This window comes from Equus quagga, chromosome 9 (assembly GCF_021613505.1).
Source record: "Equus quagga isolate Etosha38 chromosome 9, UCLA_HA_Equagga_1.0, whole genome shotgun sequence".
In the NCBI taxonomy this organism is placed as follows: Eukaryota; Metazoa; Chordata; class Mammalia; order Perissodactyla; family Equidae; genus Equus; species Equus quagga.
Window position 1 is genome coordinate 64,317,361 of NC_060275.1, and position 15,859 is coordinate 64,333,219.

The following is a 15,859-nucleotide window of genomic DNA, read 5'->3' on the forward strand; positions in this document are numbered from 1 at the left end:
GTTAATGTGGTGTATCACATTGATAGATTTGTGGATGTTGAATCTTCCCTGCATCCCTGGAATGAAACCCAGTTGATGATGATGTATGATCTTTTTAATCTATTGTTGTATTCGATTTGCTAGTATTTTGTTGAGGATTTTTGCATTGATGTTCACCAGTGATATTGGTCTGTAATTTTCATTTTTTGTTTTGTCCTTGTCTGGCTTTGGGAACAGGATAATGTCGACTTCATAAAATGAGAGAGGAAGCATCTCCTCCTCTTCAATTTTTTGGTAGAGTTTGAGAAGGATAGATAATAAGTCTTCTTTGAATGCTTGGTAGAATTCACCAGGGAAGCCCTCTGGTCCTGGACATTTATGTTTTGGGAGGTTTTTGATTGCTGTTTTGATCTCCTTACTGGTGATTGGTCTATTCAAATTCTCTGCTTCTTCTTGGTCCAGTTTTGGAAGGTTGTACGTTTCTAAGAATTTATCCATTTCTTCCAGATCTCCAATTTGTCGGCATATATCTTTTCATAGAATTCTCTTATTATCTTTTGTATCTCTGAGGTATCCATTGTAATCTCTCCTCTTTCATTTCTGATTTTACTTATTTGAGCCTTCTCTCTTTTTTTCTTTGTGAGTCTAGCTAAGGGTTCTTAAATTTTGTTCATTTTTTCATAGAATCAGCTCTTGGTTTCATTAATTTTTAAAATTTTTTTTAGTCTCTACTTCGTTTATTTCTGCTCTGATTTTTATTATTTCCTTCCTTCTGCTGATTTTGAGCTTTGTTTATTGTTCTTTTTCCACTATCTTTAGATGCACTTATAGATAGCTTATTTGGAATTTTTCTTCTTTGTTGAGGTAGGCCTGAATTCCTATTATTCTCACTCTTAGGACCAATTTTGCTGTATCCCACAGTTTTTGGCATGCTGTATTTTCATTTTCATTTGTCTCCAGGAATTTGTTGATTTCTCCTTTGATTTCTTCATTGACCCAATTGGTGTTCACTAGCATTTTGTTTAATCTCCACATTTTGTGGCTTTTCTGGTTTTCTTTCTGTAGTTGATTTCAGGTTTTATAACTTTGTGGTCAGAGAACATGCGTTGTATTATTTCTATCTTCTTAAATTTATTGAGACTTGTTTTGTGGGCTAATATGTGATCAATCCTGGAGAATGTTCCATGTGTATTTGAAAAGAATGTGTATTCTGTGGTTTTTGGATGGAATGTTCTATATATATCTACTAAGTCCATCTGGTATAATGTGTCATTTAAGGCCAGTGTTTCCTTATTGATCTTCTGTTTGGATGATCTATCCATTGGTGTAGGTGGAGTGTTAAAGTATCCTACTATTATTGTGTTTCTGTCTACTTCTCCTTTTATGTCTGTTAGTAATTGCTTTATATATTTAGGTGTCCTTATGTTGTGTGCACAGATATTTACAAGTGTTATATCTTTTTGGATAGTTCCCTTTATAATTATGTGGTGCCCATCTTTGTCTCTTGTTACAGTTTTTGTTTTAAAGTCTATTTTGTCTGATATAAGTATTGCTACCCCAGCTTTCTTTTCTTTGCAATTTGCATGGAATATCTTTTTTCCATCCTTTCACTTTCAGTTTGTGAATGTCTTTAGGTCTCAAGTGTGTATCCTGTAAGCAGCTTATACATGGGTCTTGCTTTTTTATCCAATTGGCCAACCTAGGCCTTTTGATTGGAGCACTTAGTCCATTGACATTTAAAATAGCTATTGATAAGTCTGTATTTATTGCCATTTTGTCACCTTTTAGTAGTTTTAGTGCTTTAGTAGTTCTCTGTTCCTTTTTCTCTTGCTCTCTTCCCTTGTGGTTTGATGGCTTTCTTTAGTGATATGTTTGATGTCTTCTGTCTTGATTTTTTGCTTACTTATTATAGGTTTATGATTTGTGATTACCACAAGGATCCTATATAATATTCTATGTAGATAACCATCTATATCAAGCTGATAGACTTTTTAGCTTGACCTCTTTCTATAAGCTCTACTTTTTCACTCCCCTCCTCCCACATTTTAGTGTTTAAAATCATATATGGTCTCTTGTTTAGTGTGTCTATCCATTGCCTTTTTATCATTGAAATATGTGATTTTAGTACATTTGTCTTTTAACATTCATGTTATCTTCAAAGGTAGTTGGTCTGCTATCTTTACTATATTTTTACCTTTACAAGTGATTTTATTGCCTTTTTTTAGTTCTTTTTTTGATAATTGTTCTTATCTTTATTTGTGGACATATCTTTCCCACTTAACTAAATCCCCTCAACATTTCTTGTAGAACTGCTTTCTTGGTGATAAACTCCTTTAACATTTGCTTGTCTCAGAAGCTCTTTCTCTCGCCTTCCATTCTGAATGACAACCTTGATGGATAGAGTATTCTTGGCTCTAGATTTTTTCCTTTTAGCACTTTAAATACATCATGCCATTTTCTCCTCATCTAAAGGGTTTTGGCTGAGAAGTCCACTGACAGCTTTAAGGGCTTTCCTTTGTATGTCACTTTTTGCCTTTCTCTTGTTGCTTTTAGGATTCTCTGTTTACCTTTATTTTTGGACCTTTTAATTATAATATGTCTTGGTGTGGGCCTCTTTGGGGTTATCTTGTTTGGAGCTCTCTGTGCTTCCTGTACTTGGATGTCTGTTTCCTTCCTCATATTAAGAAAATTTTCATTATTTCTTCAAATAAATTTTCTGCCCCTTTGTCTCTCTCTTCTCCTTCTGGGACGCCTATAATTCGAATGTTAGCATCCTTGATATTGTCCCAGAATTCCCTTAGACTGTTCTCATTTTGTCTAATTCTTTTTTCTTTTTCCTGTTCAGCTTGGGTGAATTCCTCTAGTCTTTTGTCTAGCTTGCTGATCAGTTCTTCTGCATCCTGTATTCTGCTATTGAGTCCCTATGGTTAATTTTTCATTTCCAGCATTGTATTCATCATTTCTGATTGGTTCTTTTTTCTAATTTCCAATTCTTTGCTGATGAGCTCACTGTGTTCATGCAGTCTTCTCCCAATATCTCTGAGCATCCTTATGAGATTTTGCTTGAACGCTTTGTCGAGTAGGTCACTTATTTCTGTTTCATTTAGTCCTTTTTCTGGGGTTTTGTCCTGTTCACTTACTTGGAATATATTCTTCTGTCTCCACATTTTGCCTCTTTCTCTTTGCTCATTTCTATGTATTGTGTGAGTCAGCTATGTCTCCTGATCTTCGAGAAGTAGGCTCACGTAAGAGATGCCTTTTGAGGACCAGCTGTGTCCTTCCCTCTTGTCACCAATCCACATGATCCAGGAGTAACCCTTATGTGGACTACTTGTGTCTTTCTGCTGTGGCATGGTTGCTCTTAATGCAGCTACCCAGGGAGTCTAGTCCTTCCCTGGCTGGCTGTTTGTAAATCCAGTTTGGGGAGCCTCAGCACCATTGGCTACAAAGTCTAACAACACACTCTTCTTGCAGTTTTCCTGTTAAGTGGGTAGGTACCTAGTGTAGCTGGTTGCTAGGCTGAGCGCTTTACAGTTGCTATAGGCCTCAGGCCTACAAGGCTGTTGTCTGTTCTCTTAGGAGTGCAGCTGAGTGGGGCTGGCCTTAGGTATGGGGGCACTCACTTGTTTCAGGCTTTGGAAGGTGGGGCTGATCCTTTTTATGGCTATTTGTGAACCACATGTCTTCTGCCATTGATAAGGCTCACACCCCCCAGGACCACACACATCATTAACACAGTCCTGCTCCATGCACACTTCACAACCCCATGGAGTGTACCCTGACACCCCACTGCAGAGGCCCCCACCTCTCCACCAATGCCCCCCACAGTTCACCTGGTCCTCACACAGGCCCTGCCCCACAGAAGCAGACATATTTGCCTTCCTGTAGAGGAGCAAGGCACCAAGTCAATGCAGGCTGACAAGTAGCCTGAGGGCTTGCTGTTGAGTGGGGTTTGTCCCTAGGGAGGGCTGCCTGCCCTGGCTGAACTGGATTAAATCTGAGCTCTAGTGGGTGTGGTAGACCCCTTGGCTAACATTTCAAGTGAAGAACCTCAATGGTGTCCACCAGGGTCTGTATCAGCACGCCTGGCCCAGGTTAGAACAATGGCCCCCTCCAATGTCTCAGTCTCCAGAGAGGTCCCTCCTCTCACCAAGATGCCCCCAAAGCCCACCAGGTGAGTCTCATTTCAGCAAAGGACTGTCAGCCTTCACTCTGGTGATTTTACATTTCTGAAATGAAGAGTTTGTGCATGGGCCCTTTAAGACCCGGGTCTTTTCGGCTTTCATCTGATAGCTGTTCTTGGGGTATCCTCACTGCAGTTAATAGCCAGTGAAGTCAGACAGTAAGACCCTCGTCTTGGTTGGGCTGAGTCTGAAGGATGCTTATAGCATTATGGGCTCCTGCTCCAGATCTCGCTCCTCCGAGAGGGCTGTATACCTGCATACCTGCCTGGCCAGCTGAGAAGCTCTGCTGCTCCCAAAGGTGGCTGTTTTACCCTCCAGCAGGAATTTCTGCCTCTTCCACCTTAGTCAGGACTGTCCCTTATTGTGGGGGTTCTTTTTATCCAGTTTTCAGTTTTCTATCCAGGGTAATTTTTCCAAAAATTGTTGTAACCTGGATGTGTTCATGGGAGGAGATGAGTTCAGAGTCTGCTTATGCTGCCATCTTGATGAGAGCTCTGAAATTTTCTATTTTGCTTTTACTTCCTTTTTACTTTTGAATGTGATGTTATCTAAAGTGAAATATGTTATTTTTAAATGTGTTTCTATTTCTAGCTATTAAATTGTTTATTCAAAACTTGATTTTGAAATATATTTAAAGCCTTTTAGACCTTTTACATATGCTACACAACAGTCATAAAACAATTAACCATATGTTCTATAGTCTAGTATATACTTTTGTTATTCATCATTCCATGCCTGTGATGCAATTTTTTTTAACTTCTATTTTACCCGTGACCATGAAAGCCAAAATTTTATAATTATTGCTTCTAGTGTGAATTCTCCCATCTCTTCCATTGTTATTTATATAATAGCAAATCAGTTTTAGGCTGATATAAGTAATTTATCTTCTTTTTATTCTGATAAAGAATGATTTCTTCATTCTTTCTGACTTTCTTTTGTCTCTATTTTGTCTCCAATGACTAGCTCAGGAATGGGCACACAGCTGACACACAACAAACATTGGTGGAGTTAATTTGTAAACCATTGTCTATGAAAACTTTTAGCATGTATAATCAATACATCAATTGCTTAATTATGTTACTGGGTGATAACTGAAGAAATTCAACAGAAAATAGTTAAAAGTGGTAGCTCAGTTCATTTAATGAAAACCAGGAAAGCAGTGTATCATTCTCTGGGCTTTGCAACACTTCTGGTAGTTAATTCCATGCAAGAATAGAAGGCCCCAGGGATCTCCTGAGAAGCTCAGTTCCCCCTGTGTTCCTTATGCCCCCCAATGTAAAGAAGTGCTCATCCCATTTGTGCCCTTCTCTTGATGTCTACACAGCACCATGTATGTAACTGGGGGTCAGAGTTGGAGAGCCTGAGACAAGGCCTCCAGACAAGAAGATCTACAGGTGGCTCATGAGCAGCCTTATGTTTTCCCAATTCTGCCGCTGATCTGCTTTCTTGCCAGATAAGATGTTTCTGAGATGCAGAAATTAGAAAATTAGAAATTAGAAATTAGAAAATGAAAAAAGAAAAGATTAGACTTGCATAAATTCAGAAAGCATAACATTTCCCTGGACTTGAAGGGAACTTATGCTAAGTTTTGTGGAACAGTGTATATTTTAAGAAGAACAAATTATCAGTGTGTTCTATTCACAAGAATAACTGAGGAATCTTGTGCTATAAATTTATTGTAAAACTTGTATGTTAACAAACACACACAAAACCTCATAACTGTTTTCACGACAGTTCTGTTGCAGAAATTTTACTCCACGCTATTACATTTCTCTTATTACAATAATGAATTTTTTAAATCCTTCATATTGAATGAGATAAAGAGCTAGATAATAAACTGATTATTAAAATATTATTTTACACTAAACGTTAGAGTTCAATATTTTCACATCTTTGGACATTTTGTATATGCTAATCTGAAACAGGTCAGTCTTAAGGAATTTATACACTATTTAGCACTAAAAAAGTATTAAATATAACTTTATGACATCACTGAAAGTTTCTAATGTCATCCCTAAAAATATTGGTTAACTTTTTCCCAGTACCATGCCCATGGAATCTGTGTTTCCCTGACGTGATTGTAGCACAGCTCTTGGAAGACAGAAGCAGCAAAATTCCCAATGTGATTAAGTGAACTGAGAAAGGATTCTTGAGTAAAATACTCTGAAAATTTAGTAAAGAACTAAGGATAAATTTTAGATCTTGTGTTCACATTGAAATTATCAAGTGGATTAGAGTTTTAGATGTAGAAAATAAAACTACAAAAATAACCAGATAAATATATGGGTAAAAATTTACCTAAACTATGAACAAAGACAATGAAGAAAATATCATGAAAAATAAAATTGTGACTTAAAAATACCTATATTTATATCTATCTATTGGTCTATCTGAGAAGAAAAAGATAAATCATACATAAATAGTTTTATTTTTCTTTTTATTTTTATTGCAGTAACATTGGATTATAGCATTATATAACTTTCAGATGTACATCATAATATATTTTGAATTCTGTGTACATTACATACGTTCACCACCCAAAGACTAATTATAATCCATCTCCACACATGTGTGCCTAATCACTCCTTTCACCCTCCCCCCTCCTATCGTCCCCTCTGGTAACCATCAATCCAATCTCCAACGTTATGTGTTTGTTTGTCATTGTTTTTATCTTCCACTCCTGAGTGAGATCATATGGTATTTGACTTTCTCCCTCTGACTTATTTCACTTAGCGTAATACCCTAGAGGACCATCCATGTTGTCACAAATGGTTGAATTTCATTTCTTATGGCTGAGTGGTATTCCATTGTGTGTATATACTCCATCATCTTTATTTGTCCTTTGATGGGCACCTAGGCTGCTTCCAAGTCTTGGCTGTTGTGTATAATGCTGCGATGAACATAGGGGTGCAAGTATCTTTGTGCATTTGTGTTTTCCGGTTCTTTGGATAAGTACGCAGCAGTAGCATAAGTGGATCATATGGTAGATCTACTCTTAATTTTTTGAGGAAACTCCATACTGTTTTCCGTAGGGGCTGCACACTCCCACCTGTAGTGTACAAGTGTTCCCTTCTCCCCACATCTTCTCCAACACTTGTTACTTCCTGTCTTTTTAATTATAGCCAGTCTGACCAGAGTGAGGTGATATCTCATTATAGTTTTTACTTGCATCTCCCTGATCGTTGATGATGTTGAACTTGTTTTCGTGTACCTGTTGGAAATCCGTATATCTTCTTTGGAGAAATCTCTGTTCAGATTTTTTGCCCATGTTTTAATTGGGTTGTTGATTTTTTTGTTGTGGAGACTTATAAGTTCTTTGTATAGTTTGGATGTTAACCCCTTATCTAATATATGGTTTGCAAATATCTTCTCCTAATTGTTAGGTTGTATTTTTGTTTTGTTGATGGTTTCCTTTGCTATGCAGAAGCTTTTTAGTTTGATGTTGTCCCATTTATTTATTTTTTCTATTGCTTCCCTTGCCTGGTCAGACACAATATTTGAAAAAATGCTGCTAAGACCAATGTTGAAGAGTGTACTGCCTATGTTTTCTTCTAGAATTTTTATGGTTCAGGTCTTACATTCAAGTCTTTAATCCATGTTGAATTAATTTTTGTGTATGGTGTAAGATAATGGTCTACTTTCACTTTTTCCTCTTTGGCTTTCCAGTTTTCCCAACACCATTTACTGAAGAGACTTTCCTTTCTCCATTGTATGTTCTTGGCTCTCTTCTCAAAAATTAGCTGTCCATAGATGTGTGTACAATTAAATTTATATGAAATAGACTTAGAAAACTAATATAAGTGTAAACATTTCAAAACAATGTGATTAGAGGTGATGGTTGAATAAAAGGACTATTAACAAACTTAAATGATAAGGTTTTGGATTACACATGGATACATTTATCAAAACATGTTAAATGGTAGACATACAATTCTTTTCAAGTTTTATAAATTTTACCTAAAAAATGACTATATACAAATATTGAATAATCATTGTTATACCTACTTAAGTATTTAGGTATGCTGATGTATGCATTTAAATATATGAAAATAATGGGATGGTTAGAAGCCTAGAGTAATGGATAGATTAATAAATGTATAATAACACAAGTGGAATGAATTAATAGCAGTCAAATCTAAGTAAGTATATTACTGACTAAATCTAGGTGAAAGTTATATAGATATTCACTTTAGAATTTTGTCAACCTTTCTGTTGTGTTTGAAAATTTCCAACATCATTTTCTTGAAAAATATAGTATTTTATATAAATTTTTTAAAAATGCAGCTTAATAGTGAAATACTGGACAATTTTTTTTGTTGGTCAAGATAAAAGCGAGATTGTCCAATATCACATATTTAATTAAACATTGCCCTGGATATACTATCCAGAGAAACAACAAAAATTAAAATATTTTATTATGAATGGAAAACTACACTTGCAATGAAATTCAGAGGAAAAAATTAAATCATCATTTTTCCCAAAGAAGTCATGCATATACAGAAAATTTTTATCACCATTATTTACCAATGAATTTAGTAAGGTTGCTGGATTCATGGTTAAAATAAATCACATGTGTTTTACATGCTACAGGCAACAACTAGTAAATAACAAGAGTATTAAAATTGCATAAAATGTATCAAAATTTGTAGGAGTAAATCTAATGGAAACTGTATGTATTTTCTTTATAAAAATAGAAAATATTGGTAAGAACATTTAAGGAAGACTTAAAAATAAAGAGAAAATATGATATTTCTTATAGGACAATATCATATTGTTAAGATATTAATTCTTACTAAATTACCTATTCAATTCAATAAAATATGAGAGAAAATACTAGCAGATTTCTTTCTGCATATGTGCAATTGTCAATTTCCAGAATTTAAAAAATTTACATGGAAATTCATGGATCTAAAATATCTGTATTTTTTTTAAGTTAGAGAGTTAAAAACACCTGATGTCAAGATTACAACAAAAGTACAGCAGTTAATACTCTATTGGTGGAAAGAGTGGTAAATAAACCAATGGAATGGAATATATATTGTGCAGAAATAGACACAGAGATGTACAGTGTCCTGTTTGAAAAAGGCAATAATGTAATGCAGATGCCATAAAAATGGTCTCTTCAATAAGTGTTAGTGGAAAAATTAATATCTACATTTAAAAAATACCCTTGATCAGTACTTCTCAAAATTCTCAGACATGAATAGAAGACATATGGTAGGTAATTGTTTTTAATTATTGTGAAAAGTCATAGTTTTGGTCAGAGTTCTCAAAAAAACCCCCAGAGTCATTAAGATTGTGTGTGCATGTTTGTGTGTGTATCCCTCTAGATAGATAGATAGATAGATAGATAGAAATATACAAACATACATCTAAAGTCTAAATAAAGACAATAACAAGGTCATCTTTCCACCTTCCATGATACAATTATCCTGTGTACTACCAAAAATGTACTAATCTTTTCCCCAGAAAAGGAAGCAAAGTCCTTTGCTGTTATGCACTCTACTCCTTTATATCGTGTAAACTAAGCACTATTACATAAAGTTAATACTTAAATACTATGGTATAATGTCAATGCAACTTTTATATAAGATAAAGGGATAAGAGGGGGAAAAACAAGGATATTTAATTAACATGCACATTATAACAAAATATGGAAAAAATAAGAAATACAGTCCTTGTTTCTGTAATTGGTTATATGCTCATAGCTGGAATTTAAAAATGTCTCTTTCGCTCCCCATTCCATTATTTTGCCCTCAGCATGTAGCTTCATTAGTCATGATTCTATACCTAGTGGGATAATCCAGATACTCACTCCTGAAGGATTTGGGCCATTAGTAGTCCTGCTTGAGTTGAGTTGTTGTAGCTTTCTATTGACTTCAACAGCAGAGAATGATAGTACCAAGAGACATGCTAAGGGAGCTCCTATATTCCAAAGAATATACTTATTATGGAGTAGTAGTTCAATTTTTCCTTGGTTTTCAGGATTGATCACCCCTTCCAGCATAGTAACTCTCTTTGTTGCCTCTTGGTTCACAGGCACGAGAAGCCCAACACAGCCAGATAGCAACCTTAGCATAAGGCTCAATGGAATCATTATTTCTCCTGGTGGAAGTGTTCCCCCCTTTGGAACTAAGACTCTAGACCAGCAGAGAATAAGGTTGTGACGATAAGAAGTAAACATTCTGCTAGTGGATCGCTAGGGGTAAATGCTGAGTCTCTCATTTCTACAACTTTGTCACTGGATTCATGATCTGGGCTATGGAAGAAACAGTAACACGTAGTGGATGCAGATTCAGAGTATATACAGGCTTCCGCAGATGTGACAAATGCCATTTCAGGACTTAATTTGTCTCTATAATGCATAATAGTTAAAAACAGTAGGAGGGAAATATAAATTCATTTATTGTCTAGAGAAATACAAAAAGCCTATGAATTTTAGATCAATTAATAAATATATTTTTAAAGGATGATGGACAAGTGTACCCTTCTAATGGGAAAAAAACTGAAGAGTTAGTTAATGAGGGGTGTTTTGGAATGTTTGAATATAAAAATGAGATTTTCATGGTGGTCATTTTAATTTATTATCATGCTGAATAAAATGAAGTGAGTCTAGCAGTTCATTCAACGTGTTAAAACAAGTTCTTTTGTTTCCTAATCAGGAAAGAGCCTTCAGTTAGGTCATAGAAGGGTCTTGGCCAGGAGTCAATCAAGGTCCACTGATCTCTGTTTGCTTCAGCAGGTTAGACCATGTTATGACACACTATATTGGTCAGGTTTAGCACCTTTTGGCAAGTGCTACATTATGTGGATTTTGTTTTTCCTTTTTAACCCTCTCTTAGCTTTTCCGTTTCTGAAGTGGACGGAATACCACACTCAGCACAGGCAAGTAGTAATTAGGTCTATGCAACCATCTTGGTTTCAGGATTCATACCCATGACATTCCATTGTGCTGTTTTCAAGTTATTCGATTATCTTTTGACATCTGGTGCATGAAATGACCGGATGGAAGATGTGGGAAAACCATATTTATACTACACCCTAGAGCAGCAAAGTTTAAGACAAAGTAACATAACTAATGAACGCGAGGTGACTCTTAACCAGCCTCCTTTTGGTCAAGCCCACATTATGTGAAAAAATTATATGGCTGGTTTGACTCACCTTGGACAATCAACTGACATGCTGCTTAATTTTTAAATAGGGATACAAAAAGATGTCAGCCAGTACATATGTGCTACCTTATTTGGTCAAGAAATAATTCATAATAATTCTACTGTCCTGCCACTTAAAGTTGGCCATGTTAAACCTTTTTTTTTTAATTTTGAACTATTTTATTTTTAATATTTATTTGAAGATTCAACGTGATTATCATGGGGAAAAACAAAATTTGTTGGAGTTCCTTATATATAATCCATGGTTCGGTATTGCTTATTTTTCTGTCCTTTCCTTTCTTTTGTCCAGCTTCATTGAGATATTACTGACATATAACATATACAAATTTAAGGTATACAGTGAGATGATTAGACACATGTAAACTGCAAAATGATTACCAAAACAATGTTAATTAACACCTCCATCCACTCACATTATTACATATGCTTTGTCCGTGGTGATAACACTTAAGATCTACTCTCTTAACATCACTTAAGTTGTTTAATACTACATTGTTAATTATCAGCAAGCTGTGCATCAGATCCTCAGATCTTATTTATCTTAAAACTGAGGGTTTGTACCATTTGATCAACATCTCCACATTTCCCCCCACACCCAACCTGCAGCAATTACCATTCTACTCTATTTCTATGAGTTTTACAGTTTTCCAGCTTTATTCCTCTTTCTGAGGAATGCTTTGGCTATTTTGTGTTTTGAAGTTCCATACACATTTTAGCATTTTTTTTTTTATTTCTGTGAAAAATGTTATTGGAATTTTGATAGGAAATAAATTGAATCTATAGATGGCTTTGGGTAATATGTAGTTTTGTATTCTTCTTATTTATTTATTTATTTATTTATTTATTTTGCTGAGGAAGATTAGCCCTGAGCTAACATCTGTGTCAATCTTCCTCCACTTTATATGTGGGTCACCATCTCAGCATGACTGGTGTGTGGTGTACATCCGCTCCTGAAATCCAAACCCACCAGCCCAGGCCACCAAAGTGGAGCACGTCAAACTTAACCACTATGCCAATGGTCTGGCCCCAAAATATATGCATTAATAGTATTATGTCTTCTGATACATGAACACAGGATATTTTTCTATTTATTTGTGTCTTTTCCAATTCTTTCATCAATGTCTTATAATTTTCACTGAAGACATTTTCTACGTTCTTGGTTAAATTTATGCCTCAGCATTTTTATGCAATTTTAAGTAATATTGCCTTCTATTTCTTCTCAAAGAGCTTGATGTAGCACTTGCCAAGAGGTGCTAAAACCAACCAATATGTTGTGTCATAACATGGTCTAACCTGTTGAAGCAAATAAAGATCAGTGGACCTTGATTGACTCCAAGCCAAAACCCTTCTAAGATCTAACTGAAGGCTCTTTCCTGATTAGGAAACAAAAGAACTTGTTTTAACATGTTGAATGAACTCCTAGACTCAACCCAATTTATTCAGCATGACAGTAAATTAACATGACCACCACGAAAATCTCATTTTACATTCATACCTTCCAAAATTCTCCTCATTCATTATTCAACATTTTTTTTTCCATTGGAAGAATACTCTTCTCTGTCAAACTTTCAAATATATTTATTAATTGATCCCATATACATAGGCCTTTTGTATTTCTCTATATAATAAATGTATTTATATTTTCCTCCTAAAGTTTTTAACTGTCATGCACTATAGAACTAAATTAATTCCTGAAATGGCATTTGTCACATCCCTTATGATTTTATTTGAACTTTTTTCTATTCTGTTTGTTACTTCACAATTCCTAGATAACTTGATATTCAGCATGGGTCATAGGTGTTATGAATAATGAGCAAAGTATGTGACGATTTGGAAATCTTAAAGTTCAGAGAGAACTAAATTGTACATTTGAGATAATGAAATATTGACACAAGATCTTAGTCTATAAGTACACTGAGAGGTTTCCTTAAGGAAGTAATTCAGCTGAGATAAATTTGAGAGTTGACATGAGTTAATACTTAGGACAGACAATTAGGGTATCTTTTCTCATAATTGTCAGAAATGACTCTTTACTCAGAAAAATATGTGAGAGGGAAGTCATCTGAAAGAAAAACTACTAAAAATTTGACCTGTATCCAGTCACAACATTTTATCCCCTGAAAATGGGTCATTCATGGGGTTGCTCAAATAAAAACCAAACTAACTCAGACAATAAAGGTACAGCGTACCCTCCCTCAGCAAAGGGCAAGGAATTTCTCCATCATAAAAAGTTGGCTGCAGCCATTGTTTCCTCAGTTCTCGTTCACTGCATATTATTTTTCTTTTTCACTTACCAGATGGACCGCAGTATTAGTTTGACTCCAAATATATCTTAGATTATAATTTCTTTTGAATTTATTTTTATTTTCAAAAAATTAAATTAATTTAAGTGGGGACCATATCACTTGAATATTTATGTCACATTTCACTGAATAAGGTCAAGTAGTATAGCCAACAAGGTATTCCCGTATTATGTTTGTTATGGTTCATTTGAGTCATTTTTGATATTTATATTGCTAAATAGTTGATGAATAATAAGGATATACAATGTAAAATTATTTTCAACAAATACTTTGAATAATATCCATTTGTTAAATATACTACTGCTAAAATTTCTTCAATCCATATCGTATGAGGGGTAAATTGAAACGGCAATGTAAAACAAAGTATTTTACAACATTGAGTACTTAGGTCTTGATAGGATGGCCCTGGAATTGTCAGTCTAATATGTAAAATTTAGACTTGAAGTGTGCTTTATATGTTTTCCATTTATTCAGTGAAATTTAGATTACCTTGAAATGTACCTTTATTATTTTCCTGAATAACACTTTCCTAATATGACTTTTCTTACAGATTTCTTTACCTGTTTATTTCTAAGACTGTAGATGATAGAATTCAAGAATGGAGGAACTATGGTATAAAATACAGAAAAAATCATGTCCTGAGTTGTTTCAGAGTTTACTGAAGGCCTTAGGTACTCATAGAAACCACAACTGAGGAAGACAGACACCACAAGGATATGAGGGATGCAGGTGGAAAAGGCCTTCCCTTGCTCTCTTGTTGGAAAGTTGAGCACCATAGACAATATGCGTGTATATGATATAGCAATGACAATAAAGCAACTACCACATATACCTATGGAAGAAACAAAAATTAAGAGTTCATTTCTAAAGGTGTCAGAGCAGGAGAGCCTCAGCAGTGAGAGGATGTCACAGAAGAACTGGTGGATTACATTGGACTTACAGAAAGGCAGCTGGAATGTGTTGCCAGTGTGCACACCTGCATAGACAAGACCACTGAGAAGAGAAGTCAGTGTCATTTGGACACAGAATTGGTGGTTCATGTTAATTGGATAGCAGAGGGGCTGGCAGATTGCCACATAGCGATCTTGGGCTATTATAGTGAGAAACATCACCTCCACATATGCACAGTAAATGACCGAGAAGATCTGAGTTGTGCATGCAGCCGCAGAAATGGTCCTCTTGCCAGTGAGAGATTGGGCACAGGCATTAGGGACAGTAACAGAAATGCAGCACATGTCCAAGATGGATAGATTCCTGAGGAAGAAGTACATAGGTGTGTGCAGTTTCTGGTCGATGGTGGTGAAAGTGATAATCAGAAGATTCCCTAAATTAGTAGCCAGGTACATCAGTAGGAATACCAGACCTTGCAGTCACCTCAGCTTCCAGGCATCAGCAAAGCCTGCGAGGATAAACTCAGTCACCATGGTGGAATTGACCATTTTCTGGAATTGCTTGATTGGAGAGGCAGAGGGATAAAAATAGGAAGAGTGAAAATAATTAATTTTTTAGAATAAAGCATTTACCTCTATTTTCTATGGGTGGTTTTTGTTTGTGGGAATGGGACACTCCTGGTCTTTTGATTTTTCTCAGCCACTCTTCAGTTGATATTGTATCAAGGTGCTAAGGATGAGATCCTCCAACCTATTCCTCTGGGTGTGACATGCAGAACTCTTCCTCTGTTTCTTCCATAATATCCAATCCATGAGGTTTACGTTTTAACAACAATTGAATTACTTAGTCCAGGAAAATCTCTGTAAGAGAAATAGTGTCTGAGAAAGTAAGGCTTTATTACGAGTGGAATAATGCATTCACTCAGGATGTTGACACACAGCAGGGCTTTATCTCTGTGCCCTTCAAGTGTGGCCTGTGTCTCATCAAGGTCCCTGCCCTGTTTGGCATTACTCCTCCCAAGATCAGTGCAGAATCTGAGACTAAGAGTTCTCATATCTTTTTAACACTTATCATTGTGATGAATTCGATGTGTGGGGTCAGTAGGCTTATATTTTGCATGTCATTTTAAAATGTCGTTTTTATAGACGTCTATTTATTTTAATCTTTGAAAATGATCAATGTGCAAAATTTGGAGAAAGTTAAAATGGGCCTTCACTACAGCTAGTTCAAGGGTCTCTGCTCTAGGTGGAGTGAGCGTTGGTGGAGAAGATATCTGTGTGGTCACGTGAGGACAGAGACACTGAATTTTTGCTACGATAAGTTTTATAAA

At 35.6% G+C, this 15,859-nt stretch overlaps 1 protein-coding gene across 1 annotated transcript; it reads right to left on the reverse strand.

The window, feature by feature from the left end:
* Nucleotides 1–14,144: 14,144 nt before the first annotated feature.
* Nucleotides 14,145–15,077, reverse strand: LOC124244431 (olfactory receptor 14C36-like). Its single transcript, XM_046670974.1, is given in 1 exon segment — nucleotides 14,145–15,077. A coding segment is annotated over 1 exon segment (933 nt).
* Between the last annotated feature and the right edge of the window lie 782 nt (nucleotides 15,078–15,859).